We start from the raw sequence: 24712 nt of genomic DNA on the forward strand, positions 1-24712 counted from the left end.
CTCTTGATACAAAGGAAGAGAGACTCAGGTAGAGTCAATGTTGTCCTTTTTTAAAAAATCTGCACCCTTGAAAATGTGACAATATAAAAATCATAGACCACAACATCAGCTTGTCATGGCGCTACTGTATGAAGGTGAGAATGAATTTCATAAGCATACTAGGATTGTGTATGATCACCTTTATGTTCCACAAAGCAAGAGAAAGAGGTTCACAAAATTTCCAAACAAATTATCACTCAGGAAGCAGAGTGTTCTTGGTGAAAACACCTCTTTCAATCACAGATATAACTCCACCTATACAAAGAAGATACTGGCTTGATGAATTTGCCTTTTCTCAGGAATCAAGACACAATCATGCTTACTAAATGTCCTGATTCACTGCCCCAAGAGGACTTGTGATAGCAGAAGTGTCTCCTGCATCTTTATCTGATCAGTGGAGATGCCCACCCCAATACTACAACCAGCATTCCTCAGCTAACAGCTGCTTATCCCAGTGTATTTATATAAACCCCCCCTCACCGTTTGTGTCAGCACACCATGCTCTAGACTGTGCCAACCTGTGCCTTGATCACACTCCTCCTGCACACAGGAGCCACAGCACAGCCAGCAGGGAAGCTGTGCCAGCTGCCAGGGTTATTTAACTCCTGAGAGCGTGAGTCAGCCCTTCCCCATGCACAGACTATTTGGCACAACTCTGGTTTCTTCTCATTTTATAAGAGTGATTGAGCACCTTTTATAACATGTTCTTTAGCTGAAGCATGCTACAAAAGTGCACCTCAGGCAATGAATTTACCTGCTTCACCAACTTTAAGAACTTACCTGCAATGCCTTTTTAACACACTGGCAAGTTCAAAGACATTAAAATATTCATCTGTTCACTCTACAATGTTTGGAGAAGCATATGAAAGAGATTTTATTTTCCTGTATCTCAAATGGATCTGTCAAATACTTGAACAAGAGGATACAGCAGCGATTGCAATAAGTCACCTGAATTTTATCATAAAAATTGTATAAGTCTTCTAATGGAGAACAAACTAAGATCAAAAGCATACTAAGTTACTAAAACAATATAAATGCTCCTTTCTTTTTTGTTCTACTACATAAAAAGAAGCTTGATCTTGTACTCAATAATATTTATTAACACATAGTGACTAGATGCCATCCCAATATCCCTTTTTTGGCTTTGCATGCAGAAAAGTGCACTTTTCTGCGTATTTGGGCCCTTCCAGTTTGATAGGAAGAAACACAAGGATAGAGAAGCAGTAGAGAGCAAATAGTGTTTTGAGTCTGTTACCAAGTAGAGTTTTTTTTGCCCTAATCAACTAGATGCATAAATACTTGTTGTAATTGGTATTAATGCTAGTGTACACTGCTTGATAGTAGAATCACAAACCCTAGTATCTTAATATTATATTCTTATTTTCATATCTGCAGTTTATGGATATAAATGACTATCACTAATTAGAAAATTTCAAAGTAGTGAGTTAGTGATTCAGCTATATTATTAAACCATATTTTAATAATTAACTTTTATCAAACTCAGGTTAAATAAACCAGACATGATGGAAAATAATTGTAGCTTACAACTTCAGCAGATTTAATTATTCTCATGGCAAGAAGGGATGTGGCCATAAAGCTTTTGACATTTTTCTGAACTCTGTAAGGAAACTAGAGAAGCTGATATCAAGGGGGATATAAAGCTGGTTGGAGTATTACATGAAGTTAGACAGAGAAAACACTTTTTAAGCTTGCACTCATAGAAGACACTGCTAAATACAGTGAAGACAAGCACCTTTAGGAAATTATACAAGAGATCTGGAAAGGGAAATATGGAATTACTTGACATCTTAAGATGTGCAAAACCTGGTAAAGACTGGAACCAATGATGGGGTGTCTGCTGTAGAAAGACCTCTGGCTCTTTTTTGGAATGACATCCCAACCAACCATGCGCTGAACATGGCAGCTGTTGAGAAACAGGGAAGCACTGTGCTTAGGTACCTAACAAGAAGGAGAGGCTACAAATTATATGAATGATCTCTTGCACTGGCTCAGCAGAACTGACAACTTATGTGGATAAATATGCCCTAGATTTGGGGCTATCAGTTTCAAGAATGATGTGGACTAGCTGAAAAGAATCTCAAAGAGCAGTGTGATTAAAGGCCTAGAAAACATTATTTACCAGGAAAGATTAAATGAATTTTTTTCTAGCCCACAAGAATATAGAACAGAGGGGGATTTAACAACAGTATCAAACTATACAATTGATTTCTTCAAAAAGTAAAAGGAATTTCTTTTCTACGACCATAAGGAAAAAAAATTAACGTCCTTTAATTGCAGTAAAAAACACCTTGTTTAGCTATGCCAAAAAAATGCTGCCCAAACTTCCTACAATTCTTATATTGAGGATGCTGAGCAATACAATTCCTAGAAGGCTGTGAAATATTCATTTCTGCAGGTTTTTAGAACCAAGTTAAATAAACATATATCAGTAACGATATAGGAATAACTGTTTCTGTCTTAAGAATACATTAGACATCTTTCTGAGATCCCTTGCAGTCCTATGGGTCTATGATAATCAAAACTTATCTCTTGTTCCTTGCTGATATGGAACCTCTCAACTTTAAGTAAGGCATGTATCTCTTATAACCAGCTGCTATATTTCAAATATGCTTTTTTAATCACTGCTTTTCTGGGATGATCTTCCCATGAACTGTTTCAAGATGTGATGCATTATACTCCAAAATATCCTTATTGTTTACAAAGGCTCAGTAACACTTCACTTGCTAGCGTGCTAATGCTGTCATATGAGACTTTTGTAGATACTACCACCTGAATTTCCACATATATGACTATCCACTTTGTTTCAGCTAATGTGTTATGTTTTGACTGTGTGCTCTTTGGGGCAGGGTTTATCATTGAGCTTTTAATTTCAACAGTGCTAAGTACAATAACGTCTCCGCCATCTGTGAACGTTAGCTGCCATGGTAGTACAAACAATACTGACACAATGTGCTAACAAACCAACACAGCAGGGTGCCATGGGAAAGAGCTGAAGATCAGTTTCAATGAGACTGGCCATGCAGCAGAGAGCGTTTGCAGTTGGTTTGGTGTCACTTCAGTCTGGGCTCTTTCCGTGGAAAATCCTGCGTCAGCACTGGATGCTGGTGGGTAGTGCACAGTTCCTGCTCACCAGAGAATGCATGTCCCTATTTATCTGGGTCTTCCTGAAATGACTTGTGGGCCCCCAGAAAAATCATTCAGCTGTTCCTTCTGTTTGGCCTGGCTTTATTTCATCAATGATGGACTTTTCACAGCCACTCTCTTCTTTGGTTTTATTTTAAACTTGTTACAGCCCTGGTAAATTATCTCTGTTTTGCACAGTACCCTTCAATTAAGCAACATTAATGACAAAGAGCAATCTAGACTTTGGGGATGGATACTGAGTATATTCCAACCTTCTGGTTAAAGCTGGTTTTAATCCCACTTTCCCCTGAAGTGATTTGATCTCATGAAATATCAAGCAGCCTAAGGAACAGTTCTTTGGCTGGAGAGATCTTTTTGTCATTTGGCCTTGGGTATTTTGAAGTTGTAGGATTTACATTTGGCAGATACCCCCATAGATCTCTTTCTAGAGTGCCTGAAAACACACTTTCCACATTCTTCCGTTTAAATTGCTTTCTGCCTCTGTGAGCGCAAGGGAACTATCATGATTATGCTCTGCTTTCCATTTTTCTTCCAACTGTGTATCAGTATCCCTGAATCTTACTTAATGGGTGAATCCTATCTCAGGGCTGTCGTTAACTAAAATAATGTCCATGCTGGCCAAGAACAAAAGTCCATTTCATTTGGCACTGTTTTTAAGGGAAGTCTACAGCAAACCTACAGTGGTACAAGAGCATGACAGAATAAGCTCCCCTGCTGCAAGGATCTGAGGCTCAGAGACTTTCAGGGGCAAAGGCAATGCTTTCTTTGTACTTTCAAAAGTAGACTAGGAGTAGATTTTATTATGCTGTCCTATACCTTAAGAAAAATACAATGGGTGCTTCAAACAGATAATTCTACATGTAGTTTTAGAGGTTATAAATTAAATACATCCAGGATCATTCCTACAACACAAGGAGGTCCCAAAAATTTTTTTCACTACTCTATCCTATTATGATTCAAAAGTTGACGTGCAAAGGGCTCAATGATCAGGAAGTCAGTAAGATAGAGAGCTGCTCACTGCAGAGCCTGCAACTCAAACAGGAGGTGACTGTCAGAAGTACAGAATTTCCGTAAGGCAGTGTGCGCTCTTCTTGGGAAATGAACACAGTGCACTCAGAAAGTTCACTAAGCGCCATATAAAATTAAGAATTCTGAGCAGAATAAATAGCAAGTATAGCTGTCAGAGGCATTTTTGAGCAGTAATATCTGAAGCTGAAACATGATGGTTAATGGAAAGCTGCACACCTGAGTAATAAAAAGTGTTCTGTTCACTTTTACACATCAGTGACCCAGAAAAAGGAATCTGCAAAATGGCCATAAATTTGGTGATTAAACAAATCTGGGTAAGGACAGTCTAGCAATATAAGAGTCAAAATTACAACAAACAACAATTTAGCTGGAAAAGGGATTTGGGGTAGATGTCCATATTTAATTCAGCAGTAAATATGCGACATTGAGAAAGCTAAGAATAAACAAATAATAAACCTGAAATACCTTTAGAACAACACATATGAATATTGGAAGCATGACAGAAAGCAAGAAATAAGTCATATCTATATGTGTATATATTAAGATAAAATTATCTAGAAATAGACCAAAGAGGTGCAACTTTACAAAGTTACCACACATACCTGTTCTAATGAACTTAAAAGCCAGGCAGAACACATGTATCATTGAAATGCATTAAGTATTGATTTTCCTGCGAAGTTTATATTCCCTTATGGGTACAAAGCTAACAGATGTGGCTGAGAGCCAGAGGCTGAGAGCAGGACTGTGTGTTCCCACAGGTGCACACTTACCCACAGGGCCTGTAGGTGAAGACAATGTAGCTCTCCTCATCGCTGCGCTCGATGAAGGTGACGCAGGTGTACTTCTCCCAGTGCCGCATGGCCTGCTTGAACATGGCGCGCTGCGTGCCTGCAACGGCAAAGGCAGCAGGTGAAACCACAGCAGCCTCCCAGCTGCACCTTCCTTCTCACAACCAGTACTAGGAATATGGGCCTGGAAGTAGTCAGTGAATCACAAAGCCCTGTGTGTCCCAGCAGTCCCGTGTATGGCAAGATTCCAGCTAAAGGGATACTCAGGCCATCAGTTCGTCATAACAGATGTGCCTGCAAGGGGGCTCACGCTGCCTGACGCACCCCAGTAAATATAAACCCTGCCATAAAGATCACGACTGTGTTTACACCAGAGGAAGAAGCAGAAGAAATACAGCATTGCTTATGTGCCTCCATCAGCACAACATTCACTAAGCAATTTCCCAGATGAAACTATCAAGTGAACCACACTGGGGGAGGAAAAAAGCCCGAAAAACCAGAAAGTAAAATAACAAGCAACACTGATTAACTTTACATCATAGCTATCCATCTAGTAGAAACAAAAAAAAATTTTTAAAATCCTACAGCCTTCAAGTCTGGACAACAGTTAAATCTAAGCCATGCCAATAGGCATACAAAAACATTTGATTAAAATAAGGCTGTCGTGAACAGGTACCAGTCTCCCCTTCTTTGCATCAAAATCTCTCAGAAAACAAATGATCCACCAAAAGTGGGAAATTCAGAATTTGGTAAAAGCACACCTAGATATTTGATTTTAAAATGAGAAATGCATTCAGAAAAGGTCAGAACTATCCCCTAGATGCAGAATCATCCGGGCCAACTCTCAGCACAAAACAAAACTTCAGAGAGCAGAGCAATGTAATTTCATTATGTGACAAAAGACAAAGCTTACTGACATAGAGGCAACATGTGAGAATATATCTGTATTTCTTCTGAGCTGAAAATCCACAAAGAGTATTATCTGGCAAAAATATGCTAGCAGAAATACATTCCCCTTGCAGGTTAAAACATAAGATATTCAAACAAAAAATCTAACCTTGTTAAAACTTACAGACAAAACCTGAAACTTTATAAAAAGAACAAGTTCAAATCACATCAGATTCTAAAAAAAAAAATAAAAAATAAAGGTTACTCCATCCCATCTTGCCCTTTTCTTTTATCTATAAGATATTTTTCTAAGCTTTAGAATTTATCTTTTATGATGAAAAAGGCAAAATCTTTAATATGCTGCTTTCATTTAGTTTCCTACAGTTATTTCAGAAGACTAATCCTAATGCAAAGGTCACATTTGGCACAGTACTATGTAAATACCCAAACTGAAAGCCTGACTGTAGCTGTCATTTTGAAAGGAATGACATATACAATGTGTGAGCATTTGCATGTTTCTTTTTGTTCCCTGTATTATCATATACAGGGAAGATGTGGTTTCATATATTTTCCCTTATCTCTTTGCTTTCCTTGCTCCATTTTTGTTTTAAATTATCTCTTACATCCAGATTGATATTGACCTGTTTACCTTTTCCAAGGATAACAAATGTTTTAGGTTTTTCTATAGTTTTCTGATAAGAATTTTATACGTAGGGCATCCAGTCTTTATTTCTGTCATACACAGTGTCTGTGTGTACCCATCTGAAAACCAAATTGAGGAACGACAAAACACATTTGAGTCAGTTTGTTAAGTGAAATAGGTTTAGAAGAATACGTCACACTGGTTAAACTGAAGATATTATTGTGCTAAATATACTGCATTAAAAAAAAAAAATTCTTGACATTCGATTACTTAGGCTCATGGAAACAAATGTGCAACAAGAAATATTAGGTAAAGAAACAGAGCTTTCCCTCTCTAAAATGTTGCTATACATTTTTTATTATGTAGCTTGCCTTTGAAAACAATTAAGTATGACTAATATTTTCAAAACAGATGTACTTCAGGCCTGTTCCAACAGAAACCCTTCTACTGTACTGACTTCCATAGTATGACTTCACTTCACTTCTAAAAATTAAAAAAAAAAAAAAAAAAAAAAAAGAAGGCAATTTTTAAAAAATTATCTTTCCTCTTTTCACACAAAGCACAAAGCTTACCAGTGAAATTTCCTCCTATTACATATGGAATGACACCACCTGGCCATATTCTTTCTGTTCGTGATGTAGCAGCTCTGGGAAATCGGTTTTTCTCATTTTTCCCTGAGAATTTTACAGTAGTTCTTCCTTTAGATGTATTATTTTGCTCAAAACCTGCAATGATAATTAAAACACTGAATGAGATCACACACGCATGAAAAAGGAGAGCAATTCTTTTCTAGCAGGTCAAACTCAGATTTCTTTATACCCTTTCAAGGCAGGACATGGCTGTTACATGACAGTCTATTATTACACAGTTTTCTGAGAAAGACATGAAGTCTGAATCTTTATTTTTTTGGAATATATATAGAGTAACAATCTTGCACATATGTTTATCAACTGGAATGTACATTGAGTAAGTGCAACTAAATTTTCTCATTTTATAAAAATATTTAAGAAATCACACTCCCTGTGGTTGTGGTGGTGTTTTTTGCATTCAATTTTCTCCAGCTCTTGTTTTGGTCCTTTTTTTAAAATAAATGAAGATTTTTCCAGCAAAGAATATCAGAGTTAGGACAGACTCAAGCTAATCAAGACATTCACTACCCCTCTCATTTTTATTTTCTGATCTGGAAAAAGCAAGTACAATGACCATCTTTAAAGCACTGGACAGTAAGAAATCATACATTTTCCATAAAATAACATTTGGAAACCCATAGGTAGGTTTTACTTATGGCTGGAATTTCTTTACATAAGAAAAAAAGCATCTGCCATTTTCAGGGATACTACCACCATTCATCCCATTACAGGCAAATCTTTCTAAATCAGCTGAAACCTACTGTGAGAACAGGAAAGGAAAAGGGTAGTTAGACAAGGATTTGGACACCAGAACAGGTGTTTCTGAACAATTTGTAAGTTGGTTTGGAGATCTGGCCAGTTGATCAAAATAGATCCCTCAAAAAATGGTTAACAAATCCTACTCAGTGCAGATGAAGCCTTTTTTCTTATTCCTGGTGGAAGATTACATTTTCCCTCTGAGAGAATCCCCTGTGGTACCAGCTGCACTTGAGTGTTAATGACCATGTCAGAATCAGGGATGATTCCAGGGCAGAGTCATGGTAAGGAATGTTGGCACAGCCCCAAGGCTGAGAGAGCAGCAATAGGAAGACAAGGAAGAAGCTACAGCACAAGGCAGGGAGGAAGCTCTGATACTTGGGAAGAAAAGCTGCCTTTGTGACAGCCAACATATAAATGGAATTGTACCAGGAATTATACAGAAAATTCCAGGGTTTAAAAAAAAAAAAACCAACCAAATATATAGGTAAAGCAAATGATTAACCTTTGTAATTAAATGAGTGTGTAAATGAGAATTACACAAGAAATTACACACACAGTGTCTATAGTATAGGCAGACTCTTTATGGAAAACTATTTTTACACTTAGTATGCAGTCATTACTGAACCACATCACACACTTATTTAGATGTTTTACTATTCCAAATTATTTTTATCTGTGCTCTTTAGAGGTCTAAGCAAGAAATTTATTTCAAACTGCACCCAAAAGATGACAAGAATTTATGCAATATTAAAATTTTAATTCTCCTTTAAAGAATGAAGATTATATATCAAAGCACCTCTGCAAAGGCAGTTACCGTGCTCTGAGTAACACAACATGGTGCAATTACAATGGAGTTGCATATAATTTCCTTTTTGAAGTGAGGTTTCACACAACATTAAAGTGATGTCTTCTTGCATCAAATACAGAGTGTAAACTCAGCCAGAGTTAAGGGAGATTCCACTTCTATGTGCTGCTCAATTTAACTACATTCATACTGACAAGAGTATGATGAATATAAAAATATGCTTGTTCAGCACAACACACCACAAATGCTTTACAGTATGAATCATCAGAGTGCCCCACCTGGAGCCAGAAAAAAGTAGGAAACAAACTAAATTAGCAGCTTTGCAGCATAGTCTACTTGCAGTGAAAAGACACTGTATTGACATTAGTTAAGCCCATAACTGTGAACACAGTCATAAAACAAAGTTAAGCAATTTTTAACATAACATTTAAAACTATGTGCTTTAGCTTTCAGATTTCATGCTGGAAGAAGAACTCTAAAGAGTTAATCTCTTCATTACTATTCTTGCACTAATAAATTTATAATTTGTTTATGCCAATAGTAATACAGAAAGGCTTTAAAGTGTTAAAGTACTATCATCATTAATGGTTATGATACACTATCACATCAGGCAACTTGCTAATTTAAACAGTGAAAATACCAGAGCCAAATCTTCTTATCCTCTCTATAAGCTGATAGAGGGCACCGCGTTTTTTTGACATTCCATGCTCTCCAAAGCCACCTTCAAAAAGAAAAGAAAAAAAAAAAAAAAGGAATTTCCAAAAGTTAAAACTGTGGAATTTTACACACACAGCAACCATATCAGCCTAGAGAGGCATCCTAAACGAAGCTTCATATTCTTCGATAATTTCCATAAAAACATTTCAAGTACTCTTGACAATGTGATAAAAACACGATTAGCTGAAAATTTTTCTAATATGCATTCCATGAATATAAGCCAACATGTCTTTGTTATTCAGGCAAGTCATGACAATTACATCATCTAATTATTATTTGGAGCTTTTTTTCTTCCTGCTGACCTTGACATCCTCAGAGCCATATTGATTGACAGCTAAAAGGGTTACTCTCAAAGAAATTTCCTGAATGCATTCCATAATTTTCTCATTTCAAGGGAGGGGAAGGAGAAAAAGCAAACAGTCAAAGTTCCATCAGAAAACAAACAAACAAACCAACCCAGCAAAACTTAATATGGTTGATTTTGCCATGAAATATTTGTTTTTCTTTGCTAGCATGCAAATAGAGATGTCAATGCACTTTTAAGGCCTTGAAACATCACATGTTGGTGTATACTGTAGTAAGACCTGGCAGGTATACACACATATATGTCTGTGTAATTACAGCAGTCAATGAAAGCCTAAGATAGGAAGTAGTTTATTTTAACATTTACCATGCCATTTACAGAAATAAAACACATTTCTGGGTTTACTGTATCTGAGTCTGCTACATCCTCCCTTCACACATAAACCTTTTGCAGCTACAAGTGGCTTTTCAAACACCAGTAAGGCAGAAGCAATAACACTGACTACACTACATGAGTCAATTAAATAATGCAGAATTGTTCTGAAAGTTTTGTGATTTTAGAGGTTTGCAGCAAGCTGTATTTTACAAGTCAATACTTGTTATAGGACAAGAGAGTTTCTAAACTACTTTAACAACTGAAAAGGTAAAAATATACGAAAAACCAGACCACTGAAACCTCCAGCACCACTAAAAAGGCATTTCCCAACTTTCTATAACAAATGTTAATATCTACGCAGAAAATATTTTTTAAGCAGCAACTTGAATTCATATTACAGATGAGAAAATTCCCTATAAGGCAAGTGAGTGTGTGGCTGCTCAGTGAATAACAACGTGCCTAATTATTTGCATTACACTGTCATATAGCTGCTGGCTCTCTTGGGAAAAATTCTCCAAATTTTTAAAAACATTTTAAATAGATGAGGTAATAGATCAACACATTCCTTTCCAACAAGTTACAGGGTAACTATAACATAAAGTGCAGAGAATAGAACATGGATCATCATTAATGTAATTGTCTCTCATGTTCACATTCATCTTCTAAAATAAGGCTTATAGCCAAGCATTCCAAATAAATATTTAAAAAATCATTATAAGCATCAACTGTCAAACATAAAACGCCTAAAGAATCCATAGTATACTATGTTATACTATGTTTATAGGGGGAAAATAACCCAAAACACTCTTCTGTCTTATTGCAGTCTGTGTATTTCATTTAGTGAAAAACCAAAGAAAAAGTCTCTCACTTAACTAAGCTGTCTCTCATGCAACCTTGCCAAGCCATATAGACTAAAAAAGTTTTAATTCCTATTTGCTGCATCTTCTCATAATTCAGGCAGGATAAGGAGGATACTTTTGGCAGTTTGGAGTTATAAAACTATAGACACAAATGTTATCAGCTTTACTCTTTTTTTCTGTTTACGGTGATTATGCATTTTGCTTGTACAAAATGAAAAATGAAATGACAGAGCCATACTCCAAGAAGCTCACAGATTATCTGACCCTGCAAATCCAGGCAGATAATCCTCACGAAAAGGAGCAGTCACACAATGTGAATCACAGCCTGTGAGGCTCAGGATTTTAATTAGAGTTGCAATAACGACTGTGACTCCACTACTTCCTTTTGATGGTTTACAACCAACTATCTAATCCTTCTACCTGATATCACCTTTAGTCTGTGAAAATCTACAATAGAAATTGCTCAGAAATCAAGCTTACAATTCATTGCCATTGTGTCTGTAACAAAGACTAAATTTTGTATTCTAGATTACAGATACCTAGGATTGCTTTTATTCCTTTTCCAGTTGCTAAATTACATACGTGAAGTGTGTATGTAAATTGACTTCTCTAGTGCTCTTTTTGGAAAGATCAAGAATGTTGAAGGTTCACTGAGAGCAGTTATGAAGTCATTAACTTAGGAGAGTTTGTTGTCTAAAGTTTAGTCCCACTAATGATCACAATTGCATTGACTCTTGTTGTGCAATAAAGGTAGAAACAACTGATGCAAATGCATTGGCAATACTTAATGGGGTGATTCAATATCCTGAATAGGATACCATCCACAAGAAAACATAATGTGTATGTCAAAAAACAGATAAAAAAGGGGAAAAAAACCAAGTATTATAAAATTAAATATAATTTTTAAATGCTTAGAAATTTGTATATTTGTGTGGAAATTAAAAAATAATACCAATTTTGCAGTTCAAAAGTAGAAAAGCAAAAAGAAGTGGGAGTCAGCAAGCCAAAGAAATCACTTGTCTGGCCCCACTTTAAGGGGAAATGACCGATGTTGTTCTGCATTTTTTCAACAAAACTAGTGCCTGAGATATCTCCAAAGGCAATTAAAACTATTTGGTTGGAGGACAGGAGAGCAGGGAGACCACTAATTCTATTAGCATTTTAAGATCTAGTCCAGATCTCGATGATCAAAAGTTTTCCTGTTTTGGAAAAACAAGTAGATGTAAAGGAGATAAATTTTCAAGTTGTCATAAAAATACTCTAATCACAGTATCTACCTAGAATGAATAAAAATATTTTTAAATATATCAATATTGAAAGCTTAAATTCAAAATTGATTCTTTGGTCTAAAAATTTTTTTCCACATATCAGGAATAAGTTATGGTAGCTTAGTTCAGGCATACATAAAACATGCTTAGCAGAAAACGAATTTCAGTAATAAATTTTTACATTTTTAATAATATTTTTTCCAGAATTTTTCTCAGTAAGTTGGCTTTTTTTGTATCTGAAAGTTTACAAATTCTCAGTTATCAATTTACTAATCACAGCCTGAAAGCATAAATATTTTTAGACATTAGACAGACATCCATTTAGGCATGGATTATGTTTTCTCTCTTGCAAACAGACATTTACACATTAAAAAAATCTCTTTATCTATCTGTCTGAATACCCAGCTGCCTCTGTTAATCAGATTGCAGCTTCTGGTGCTAATGCATTGCATGTTAACAATAGCATAGAAACATTATTAAAATGTCAAATATATAGTTGGCTTTTTAGTTTTTTGCATGCCTAGCAAGGGTGATGAACACACTCTAGTGTTTCCTCTAGGTCTGGGTACAGAAATGGATGAAACAGTAAAAAAAAAGCAAAAGGATAGGTTGCAATGCTAGGCTTCCAATTTTGCCTCCAGGATACCACATATGTTCTCCATAGTGTGTTTGGGCTCTGCTATCAGGAACTTTCAGTGATGAAATCAAAGCTTTGTACAATTTCCTTTCCCACATGACCACCTGCAGAGTAGACTCTAATCTTCCTACAAGTTTCTGTTCCTCAATTCAACAAGACATTTTTAAACAGAAATGCTGGAATAAAATTAAATGTTTTGCTTCTCTTTTCCCTAATGTGAATCTATAGCTTTTGTTTAACAACTTTTTAAAGTGTAAACTAAAGTTATCCAAGACATTATACTGACTTTGCACATTTAAAACACAAATTGTCTTCAGAATTAACTAACAGGAAAAATAAATTAAAACAAGTTTGAAATAGCATACCTGTGTTATGGCCAAGTCTTTCGTTGGAGTGCTGCGTAAGGTCAATCGTCCTGTCAATTTGAAAGATTTTTAAGTCTTCATCATCTAAGGCAATATCTCCCCAAAAGACAGCTTTAAATAAAAAAGAGCTCAATTTAATTAAAGAATTATTGGACAATAAAGCCAATCTGAAGAATATAATGCCATGTTTACAACTTTTGGGAAAGTATATGACAGATATATATTTACATCACATATATTTCCTTACTGATCTACAGTTTTATGCAGAGAAAATAAGAAAACTACCTAGTAAAAGACTAATAACTTATTCCAGAACCTTCGTCTATTTGGTTTCATTGTACATTACCTAAATGCAGTAACAAATCTAGAGTCATTCTATAAATAATTTTTTAGCATGTAGTTTTCTCTATGTAAGTACAAAAAAGTATAAAAGACTCTGAGATGTCAATATTTGAACTATGAAGTAAAATATATACATTTCTGACAGAACAGAACCTTTACGTTTCCTAACATCTTTCTGAAAACAGTAATTATTGAAGGAGTTTTCATTATGTTTCAGTTGCTTTCTATATTACATTATGTTCTGCTCAGATCATTAAATCTGTTTTCTGTTAAACTGAGAAAAGAAAAACCCTTAAACCCTTTATTTTTTTATTCTCCCCTCAATTTATTTGTATGCTTTCCTTTTGTAGTTAATCTCACAATTAGGATGCTTTCAAATTCTTTACTTTTCAAACTCCAATCACTTTTTAACCTTCCTTTGCCTTTTTGGTGGATTTCTTCTTCTCCCTTTTCTTTTTCTTTCAGGTTTTTTCTTTTTCATTTCTTCATAGGTAACTCATCTTCCCTAAGTTGCCTCTACAACTCAGTGGACCATGATACAATCCCACTTCCAGGAATTTGAGATCTATAACCTCAAACTTTCATCTCCACCTATTTCTGCAGAGATTGTATCCTGAGATCTCCCTGCCAATTTAAACTTAGCATTAAACCTGAACTCAACAGCCATATTCTCAACTACTGGGAATGAAGACAACAAAGCATGTACCAATTAACAGAAGTGGTTGTTTATCATCTTTATCCAAATTCCTCCTTTTCCTGTTCCCTCAGAGTCACAAAACCCCTGGATTCAATCTCGATTTCATCTTCAACTCCTTTCCTTCTGTCTCCCATCGAGGGAGACATCAGTAACTGCTTGGTTGTTTGTTACACAGTTCTACAGAAAACTGTCTTCGCTTCTACCCAAATAAACCCTAGTCCAAAGTCCAAATCAAACTCTAGTCTTCCTCCATTCACACTGATCCTAAACATTGCTGTTAAATGTATTCTTCTTCTTCTTCTCTGTTTGCTTTTTATATCACATTTTAAAGACCACTCATCAGACAATATTCTCATCACAGTAGTTTCATATTGCTGCAAAAGTTACCCATTTCTCAGAATAAGTTGCTCACATTATTGGTGTTGAATTAAACCCACTTTAAAAAAATAGTTTTTACTTAAGCAAAAAGATTGGTATTTTAAACGAGTCCAAGATATTGTGTCGCCTCCTCCAGTTTACATGATTTTTCCTGAACAAAAGGCACCTATGAGAAATTATGTTCACTGACTTTACCTTGTCTTGTAAAGTACCTATAAAACATCCCCAGACCATCTGCACAGTGCTAACAATGAAATTATTAGTGAAATTAAAAATGAATCTTTCAATTCACAGCAAAAACAACATTTTATGTTTCCTCCAAATATTAATATTTCTACACACAATTTTTTTACACAAGATAATGGTTCTTTGAAACCACAAGCACTTGAGACAATTACTGAAACTGTTCAGTCTAGCACATTGTGAAACACTATCCTTCCAAGGGTCACTGTTCTCATGCTCACGTTGGACACACTGGGGACATCCTTCCTCTAGCTAACCTGTTCTCACCAGTGATGGTTTTATCATCACATCCATCAAGACACAAAGCCAGTGACAGCTCAAGATGTTTGTGTCTCTTTTCCCTTAAGCTCCTTGGAAAAAAAAATCTCATATTATCAGGGTTTTGAACAGTGAAAGAAGACAGTCAGTAGTCTCCATCTGCTTGAGCTAAATATTATTTACTTTTATAAACATCTTCTGGAGTTTTCTGTTGAATGCCATTCATAATGGGGACCTCTGTATAAGCACATGGACAGATTGCAAACTTGAACAATCAGAACAAAGTTGTAAAAGGAAGAAACTATTAACATTTCTGTCTATAGAGACACAAGGTGCCCCAGCAGAAGTCATACAGATTGCCCACACCAAACTCAATGAAGTGCTAAAGCTTAGTAGCAAGGCCACTTTTCTTTCCTGGTGATATTGAGAGTTAAGAAGAGGAAGATTCCAAATTAACAAAGGATGATGCAAAAGATAGCCCGCTGACAGAAATGCATTAGTAGAAATCACTTTGGTTTCTGTGTGTAATACTGATATATAAATAGGAAAACCCAAGGCAAATCAAACTTCCTACTAACAATAAAGCAGAAAAAGGAAAATATCTGCCCTAGTCCTGGTAATGCATCTTTATGACTTCTACCACTTCACTGTGGTAACATTCACTTAAAGATGAAAATTCAAATAGAAATACTAATTCATGTGAATTTGTCTGACATAAAATCATCAAATTTATGTGTACATATGTAAGATATACCATAGTGTTCAGGCAGTGTGGAGTAACTTTGTTGCCTTAGAAAGGAAAAGAAAGCTATTTTTGTTAAGCATCTGGTGCGTTATCTTCTTTTTGATTAGCAATCAAGGACCAGGTTGAGTTTACCAATAATATAACCACAGTAATATAATAATAAGTCCTGATACAAGTGCCACGTAAGCATAAACAAATGTGTGACCAATCACAGACACATACTAAAGAAATATGAGTAACCACTAAGATCAGAAATAGGTAAAATTATTTGATTAAAATACAATGGAAAGTTTGGAACTTTCTTCAGGCCACTGGCTCATTTTACTCAAGGCAATTCTGTTTTGCAGAAGGCAATAAACATGCCAAACACAGAAAACTTGATAAAAAGATCTCATTTGACTTTAGCAACAATTTAATAAGTGTCACTCTATTTTTACTGAACTACACCTCTGATCTTCTGAATTAATTTAACTTTACCTAGCAAAAGAAACAACAGTTTACTGGATGTTCTTTAATGTCAATGTAGTCCAAGCAATCATCAACTGAAACAAAAAGGGAGCTGATAATTGTTTTTTAAAATTTCACCTTTTTTCCAATTAAAGGCCTGCACTGAATATTAATTGTGCCCTTCAAAGCCTAAAGCACAACCCCAACAGAATTATCAAAAAGGTTTAAAAATTATCCCCCATAACTATTAAAAATATCCTTTAATTTTTGGGAATGCCAGTTAAGGCATCAAAATACTGTGTAACAAAAGAAGACCATAGTTTTATTTCCTGCCTTAAAGCTTTTATGGCCTGAAACCATCTGAAGAAGTCACTCTGTATACTTCATCATGTCACAAACCAATGTTAACGTTACAGAAAGCAAGCAGAGGATTGTTTGGGTATGCAAGGCATGATGTTAAAGGCTTTGCTAAGAGCATGTTAGGATTAAGAGCTTTAGTAGCTCCCTCCAAGGAACTTCTGACAGACTTGATCAGTTCAGCTGTTCAGTCATTTTTCACACATATTTAATTAATATGTTTCATCTGGAAAATTAACACGAATCTGATAATCAATTGACTAGGCAAGGAAATAAAACTGAAACACATGAATAGAAAAACTTTTAAAGTGATCCAAACAGAACTTAATGTACCTCTACTTATTTAAGGCTGTGTCATATTATCTCTTATCCTACCTATTTTTTCAGTGATCACAAAAACTTGATATTACAGATGGCTTTTTTGTTTATTTTGAAAATGTAAGACGGCAAGTGAACTTAAGAAATATCTGTTGAATATCTGAAACAGTATTAATTGCAGAGAAAAAATAATCCAAATAGCTTTTATTATATAAAGGTTCTTAAGAAAAAAGAAAATGGACCTTTTTGTCCAGCACTTGATAAAGACAATATCATGCCAGGTAGTTTTTGGTTTTGTTTTCTATTTTCATATGTTTTATATGGACCCAATATGATACACTTAAACAAATTCAACAGCGAAAATACACGCAGCAGTTTCTGAAAGGTGGACGAAACCTGGTTATGCAGTAAATACATGTTTTCCTGCAACAGTGGAGAAGGATTTTTGTGGAGCTGTTAAAATAGAGAAGACACTTAACCAGCAGATGCAGTTCTGCTCTGCTTTCACACAACTCAAAAGCTCTCAGTTAAACAGCACTTTCTAAAAGGTCTTATAAAGACAAAACACTGCCACAAAAGCAGACAAGTTTGCAACATGTAGCCAATTAGCTCACCAGCACTAAACAAACAGGAAAATAAGTTGGTTGTACAATTTTCAAAAAAGAGAGTTGAACTATATTATGTTTATAGATGTACACACATGGTATGAGTCAATGAGCATATACAGTGACAATAAAAGCATCTTTCACAACTTTCAAGACGTCTGGAAGAAAGAAATTATTTGCTAAATACCATAGGGCTGCAATATGTAGTAGGATGGCTCATTCTAGGAATTGAAATTTCAATTAACATGTAAGTCTACAAAACATAGACAGGAGTATGTTCTTATAACTGCAATAAAATATTTATCTACTTTAAGCAGCACAGTTCCTCCTACAATTTTGCTTTTTAAAACTCAAATCGTAAGCGGCCATTTTTTAATAAAATATATTCCTGCTAGCATTCATACCAATATTAGTAACAACAAAAAATGCAAGTTGGGATTGCTGGTGTTTGTCCCTACAGCACAGCAGGACAGTCAAAGAAAACCAACTTGACCTTGGGGTAGGTCGGGAGCACTCAGCTTGCCCGCAGAGACCAACACCACCCAGAAACCATTCCCAGGGCCTCATTTGGTCTGATGACTCCTCAGGCTAGAAACATGTTCAACTGAGACCTTCCCAAACTGAAATGTAAACTGAGCTGTAAACTGTGAGCTTGTCCTGTGAGTAGACAGAATTTTGACAGAGGGATTACTCCTATACCGAGAAGATACCAATGAAAGGATTAAGGAAATACTAGAAGACATTTCAAAAGCAAAGTCTCAAATTTTGGTATGCTACTGGGAGGGCAAAGCACAAAGAGTTCGTGCTTCATCCCCATTGCAGCAGCTGCCAAGAACGGACAACAAAAATATTAAATAAACAGAAAACTGCAAGGCATAACAAGGAAATCTGATGAGCTTCTTTAACATCCTTAAAGGTGATATGCCCAACACAAAAAGCCTGCCCAGTAATTCATGCAGCAGGAGGTGTCAGAAAGTGTGCTGGACAGCTTCAGGGCAGATATTCATCTAAATCCACATGCACAGCAGCTCTAATTAGCAGACTCTTCTATAGCTGAGTCATTGAGCACTTCCCTGTACCAACACAGCTATGAGCACTATGTTCTGTCTTGGTGAGTCACTCTATTCCATACAATCCGTTCACAACTTGCATAACTGCCTCTAAATCTGAACAGAAAATGGAATGATTAAAGCTAAATAAGTAAAGACAATTTTACCTCATTACAAGGACAGCAACATACACTACTGTAACTAACCTTATTCTGTATTATCATTGTCTTCAAATCATTTCAGTATTTGCAAGATTTTCAGGTGCAATACACTTCTTTTTTTTAGAAATTATCTAACTGAGAACAAGACAAAGGGCAAATAAACAGCAAAAGATCTTGGGCACAACCATGAGCATAACACAGCACACCATACTGTGTGCTGTGCTATCATTTCTCATCACAAGTGCTACCTTCAGCTGTAACTGTGCAATAAATTTCCACATTGCCATACAGAGCCCACAAAACTTTCAAGTGAAAGTTAATTTAATCAATTGTTAAATAATTATCCAAATCAATTTGCCCTTTTATTGGACAAAAGTATGTCAGAGAAGGGAAGTTAAGTGAAATTTTAACAGCATAAAATAAAAGACCAAGGTAGCCTATTTTCAAAGACACATCAAAAATTAGCTATTTCGTGATTTTCAGCATGCAGCATTTCCAAATCTGCACAACTCTAAGCAATTGTCACTGAAATAATAGATATATACTGAAATAACTTATATACTTGAAAAGGTCACATAGGCACACCTGAAAAGGGATCTAACACTTCTGACAGGCTGCTTCCATGTTTCCACATAAATTACATAAAATAGCAAGTTCATCAACACTCATAACCAATTCTATTTTTCAAACGCACAATTAGAAAACAATTTTCCCTAAGCAATGTATCATTTCCACTTCTATCAGAAAACAAAATTATGATGATTGAATACTTTAAACACCTCCAGACTGCACACCAGTTGGAAATTCACTCCTGCATACTTTTAAATGTGGCATCCCTTGACAACAGCTCACACGGACACACAAAGCTATCCAGAAATCAGCTAGCTTGTATGTGGTAGTGATGTAGCCTCAGAATAACAAATTTTAATGCAATTTACTAGCATTTTTTATGGCACTATTTCCATGTTGACAGCATTACCTGCAACTCACCAATGTCTCATGTCATCCACCCCTAGAAATCTTCCCAGCGCTCCCCATGGACAACACTTCTGGCTTCCTTCCTTCCTTTGACCATGTGTTCACATTTATAGGTAAGATGTTGGCAAAACAACCTCCCTATTGGGATATTCAGGCACAATATATTTCTCTTAGAAATCATTAAAACAAGACAGGGCAACTAACAGGGAACTAACTCCCTATCGCTGCTCACAAGTTACACTTAGGAGTCCCATCTGAGGTATCCAGCATTTCACTACAGCCATTCCACATTATTTCTAGGAAGTGACTGCCAAACTGACCTGACTAGGACAAAAAAGTAGCCCTATAGAACCTGACTGGGGACACAAAAACAGCTGTAGAGCCAAAGGCAGGAGAAGAGAAATAATTGCTGGAAAGCCATCCACCATCCTACAGAGTGAACTCGTTCCAGACAGCCCTTCCAGGAGCATGGCAGTCACATCACAGGGCAGGTGGCACACAGCACTGGGCCATGTGCTGATTCTTCAAAGCAGGAAACACCTCTGATATAAAGCAATATTCATGAGGAAAATGGAATAACTATGACACCCTTCTCTTGTAGAACCTTCACTTACCAAAAGAGACACTTGTAGAGCTTGATCTTTTTGAAAGGAGACACTAATTTATTAAATATGTGTCTTCATGGCACAGATAAATCTCAATTTACCGATATTTACTCTGAGCTAGTTCCAGTTTTTATTTAGTTCTTAATTTCAAAATAGTGATTTTTTTCAAATCCATTTTCCTTCTGCTTTTTTTTAGTGACAATTTTCATATTTCTTTAATGTTAGTAAAATAAAAATAAAAACTTAAAAAAGCAAAGACAATTCTGATAGAAGTTGCAATCTTGGTAAAAGGACAAGCTTTACTCCTGAACTTATTGCAGTGCGTTTTGAGGACAAGCTCTTCAATATTGCAACAGCTACTCTGTGAAAGGTTTTGTTCTTGGTTAAGCTGCTCAGCCTGGCAAGCTTCCTGACTTTCAGTAACTATTTTCTTTTTTTGTGTGAGATCATCATCAACACCACATGTGCTTTGTAGCTGGTAAAATCGATTCCTCATAGAATGGGGTAACCACTGAACTGAAGGCAGAGGACACTGCTCAGCAAACAGTAAAGGTGCCTGCACACTGCTGGCAAAACAAGCAGCTACACAGAGAACTTTATTCACCACTCATAACTGCCTCTGGCCAGATATTGGCAAAGCAAAGCTACCGAGAAATCATCTCAAGGACACCCACTTATCCATCCTACTATTAATATGTCTTTAATAATTCTCTACTATTCCAAGTTTTTAGTATGCAGAAACAGTTAGAAGCTTAAGAAAAAATAAATTGAAACATGAGGCTTTCTTCAGAGTGGTTATTAACTTTGAAAGGAAAGCCATAGCAAGAAACCAGTGACTCCTGGGAAGATCCATGAGTGCCAAAAATATAGGGCAATCACAGATAATGTTTGCTACCACAGCAAAGGCTGAATTGCTTTATGTGAAACCACATGCAAGAAAACCATCATTTCCTGGCCCTGTTACTCATTCTGCCACTGAACAGCAGAGTGGAGAAAACAATTCTCCATCTTTCTGGGAAAGTTGCTCACCACCCCTAGCAGAAACCATTGCAGCAGTATGAGCTGAACTTCAATTTAGTGATAACTCTCTGTGAGTTCTGGCATAGGAAAAGAAGCTGACAGGTCATGAGGGTTTTTTGCTGTTCCCAGACACCTGCAAATGCTGAGTTCTTCTGCTATAGCTAGCTTTCTTAAGGAGGCTACAAAAATACACCAGGGGCAAATTCAGATCTGTATTGTCACAACAGTCATGATTACCCCAGATAGTCCTGTGTGACCACTATGATGCTGTAATATTCACCTTCATTTTAGTTTGAAATTTCATTACCTTGGATAGCCTTAGGGTAAAGATTTACAAAATTAATTACTTGGCTATACTTTCTTACAACAGAAAAAAAAAAAAACTCGATGCAGCAAAATTATGAAAGTGAAATCTTTTTTTAAAATATTGGAAACTCATAAATATTTAAGACTGGAAAGAAAAAATTGTCATTTCTTCTGAAATTAAGAACAGAGTTTAATTATTTCAGTTACTTAGAGAATAGGGAAATGGATAACTTCAGAAATAAGCCAAATATAGATGAATGGAGAAAAATCCTTGTTGGAAAGAAAGTTGTCAGTCTGAGTGTGCCACCTACATGAAACAGCTGTTAGGGCTGAGACAGACACAGCAGCTGCACAAGGCCTCCCCACAGATGCAAGTCTTAGACATTTTCATTCAAACACCAAGAAAACAGAATATCACCACCAAACCAAGTGAATTACAAGCTAACAGATAATGCATGGCACAAGTCAAAAGATTAGTTAAGTAGCTAAAAAAATAGAGGTAAAATCGTTTATATGCTTTTCCAACATGCAGACTTGAGAAAAGAAAAAAGGTAGCTTCCAAACCATTCCATGGAATTGGGGTATTATTGAATTGTAATGATTTCAGATAATAAAATCCCTTTCAAAGATGAAGAACAAAATTAATAAAACATTTATACATTAATAGACCACTGCTGGTATGGGCAAATCAGTTTGATCTCAACTTCAATTTAACATCCCAGCGTTTCAGTGACAGTAATCACAAAACTAAGTAAAAAAATTATTGTTTCTGATAAGATGAAGGATTAAATTTTTATACACTACAGGGGAGTAGTGGTTTCCTGGTCATACACCTTTGTAAGCATCTTGTTCCACAACACTCAGGCAAGTCAGATATGAATGGTTCCCCCTGAAGGAATCCTGGTACAAGGACAGCAAAATCATGCAAAATCAGCAGAGCACAAGCATTGCACAGCAACCCTGAGAGGGTAGCAGCAGCAGGAATCTAGGGAGAGGAAACATAATAATAAAAAAAATTTAAAAATGAATAACTACTTAGATAAGCTATCTGGCTCTAGCAATACCAGTCTTCAAGAAATTCCACAACCATAACATATTTCCTCTAGTGTTATAAGTAGTTACTATGGAGTAGAAGGGGATAAGGAGCTCAGGAATTAGGGAGAGAACTCTCCTAATAATTTTGTTCTGCTATGACAATAAGAAGCCACAGCAACACTTTCTTTATAACTTGGCATTAGAGCATAAGAAGCATGCCACAATAATGTTACAATAAAGCAGCACTGATATATGTGGAAACCCTCCCCTTCTGTACCTTCCCCTCATCTATGGGAAATGAAAAAAATGTTCATTTTCTCACATACAGAAAACCCCAAGTAGGCTAAAGTAGTACCTTGAAAACAGAAAATCCTGAATAATCATTCAATGCAACCAAAGATTTATACTGAAAGCCAAATGGCACAGAAAGGGAAGTGCATATCTCAGGGATTATCTGGCATTTAGGATCAAGGTTGTCAACATACCACATGAAATAAATATTGCTCCATTTGCATCATTTTATATTTAAACATGGAGAATTATTAAACTGTATATAAATAAACCCCTATTATAGGTTTCAGAAGTGATTTTCATTATCAGCTGCAGCTTCCTGTTTCCATCATTTTTGTCTGAAGCTCACTTAAGTCATTCCATCTCATATTTTAGCACATCATTCTGTGACTTGGCTCTGTGAAAAAGACAAGGAAAGAAATAGCTAAATAGCTCTTAATGCTGCTTTTTTTGGCAGTGATCCAGTGCTTAATACAGTCAGTTCTGGGTATTGGACCAAGGCAATTCTACATTTCTGTCTTCATATTCAGTAGTTGTCTCCTACCACATTTTTTTCTTACCAGAGTACAAATTTTAATCAATAAAGCTAAAAAGTTGAAGGCTGATTCCTTAGCTCTGTATCATCCAATTCATGTAATCTAATATAGAAATGATGAGTCTCATGCATCACAACTATTTTCCTTGCTTGCCTCTGAATACTGTTTCCTCCCTCTCCCTCCCCCCTTTGTAATTTAAGTGGTTGGGTTTTATTTTCCCATGGAGACTCTGTACAGCTGCTGATTATTTTTTGGACACAGCAAGCAAAAGAGAAAGTGAAAAATGAGCTTCAGAGTTAGTGAAGTGACAGTAAATGTACAGTGGAAAAGTATTGATGTTGTCCAATGCCTAATACCAAGTTATTAAGTAAATTTAATATTTGATACATCTGATTCTTACATAGCTTATTATTCTGAGCAATTTTAGCCATGAGAATACTTGAGACAGAACTTATTCCATCGTTGTAATATTTTGCCTCTTGATGGCAACAATGAAACCTCATTTCATCTTTGCATTTATTTGTTTGCTCTTGAAAAGCACTATCCAGCAAAACTGCTAAAAGCTTTTTAAAATCCTTGTTTCTAACCAGAAAAGAGTATTAACTTTCTGCAAGTACTCTGCTGCAAGCCAGCAGAATCCCCGCCCTGCTCTGAAGAGGATTATGGCACTGAGTCCACACTTACTCATTTCCTAGTTTTTGGCACAGTGGTAATTCAAGTGTCATCCACAGAACTCAAGCGGGGGAGGCAGGGGAGAGGACAACAAAAAAATACACAACTTCAGCTTTCTCCTGTGCCTATAATTTCCTTGCAAGACCATATTTATCCCCAGACTTGTGAGGCTGCAACCACTATTGCCACCTCCAGGCTGCCACAAATTGATTAGGTTAAATTGTGCAAATTTGCAGTGGGATTTTCATAAGGACTTACAGTTTGCTGCTTGTTTGTAGCTGATTATCAGGCTGATGCATCACAAGCAAAGTAAAATCAATCCTCTGGTGAGAAACACCTGAGTCCCATGAATCTAAAGACAGATGATTCTGTGGTGTAAAATGGTAGCTATGTGAAAG

At 36.1% G+C, this 24712-nt stretch overlaps 1 protein-coding gene across 1 annotated transcript in view; it reads right to left on the reverse strand.

The window, feature by feature from the left end:
- The window catches only part of TLL1 (tolloid like 1), a 123722-nt gene that overhangs the window by 55386 nt on the left and 43624 nt on the right, over positions 1-24712 (reverse strand). The window contains exons 2-5 of the mRNA XM_054295679.1: positions 13272-13382; positions 9386-9466; positions 7125-7277; positions 5004-5121 (exon numbers count right to left, since the gene is read on the reverse strand). Coding sequence (XP_054151654.1) covers positions 5004-5121; positions 7125-7277; positions 9386-9466; positions 13272-13382 — 463 coding nt within the window. The remainder of the gene's footprint in view (positions 1-5003; positions 5122-7124; positions 7278-9385; positions 9467-13271; positions 13383-24712) is intronic.

The sequence above is a fragment of the Melozone crissalis genome, unplaced genomic scaffold (assembly GCF_028551555.1).
Source record: "Melozone crissalis strain CALT ecotype California unplaced genomic scaffold, PUWL_Pcris_2 ptg000006l_1, whole genome shotgun sequence".
Classification (NCBI taxonomy): domain Eukaryota; kingdom Metazoa; phylum Chordata; class Aves; order Passeriformes; family Passerellidae; genus Melozone; species Melozone crissalis.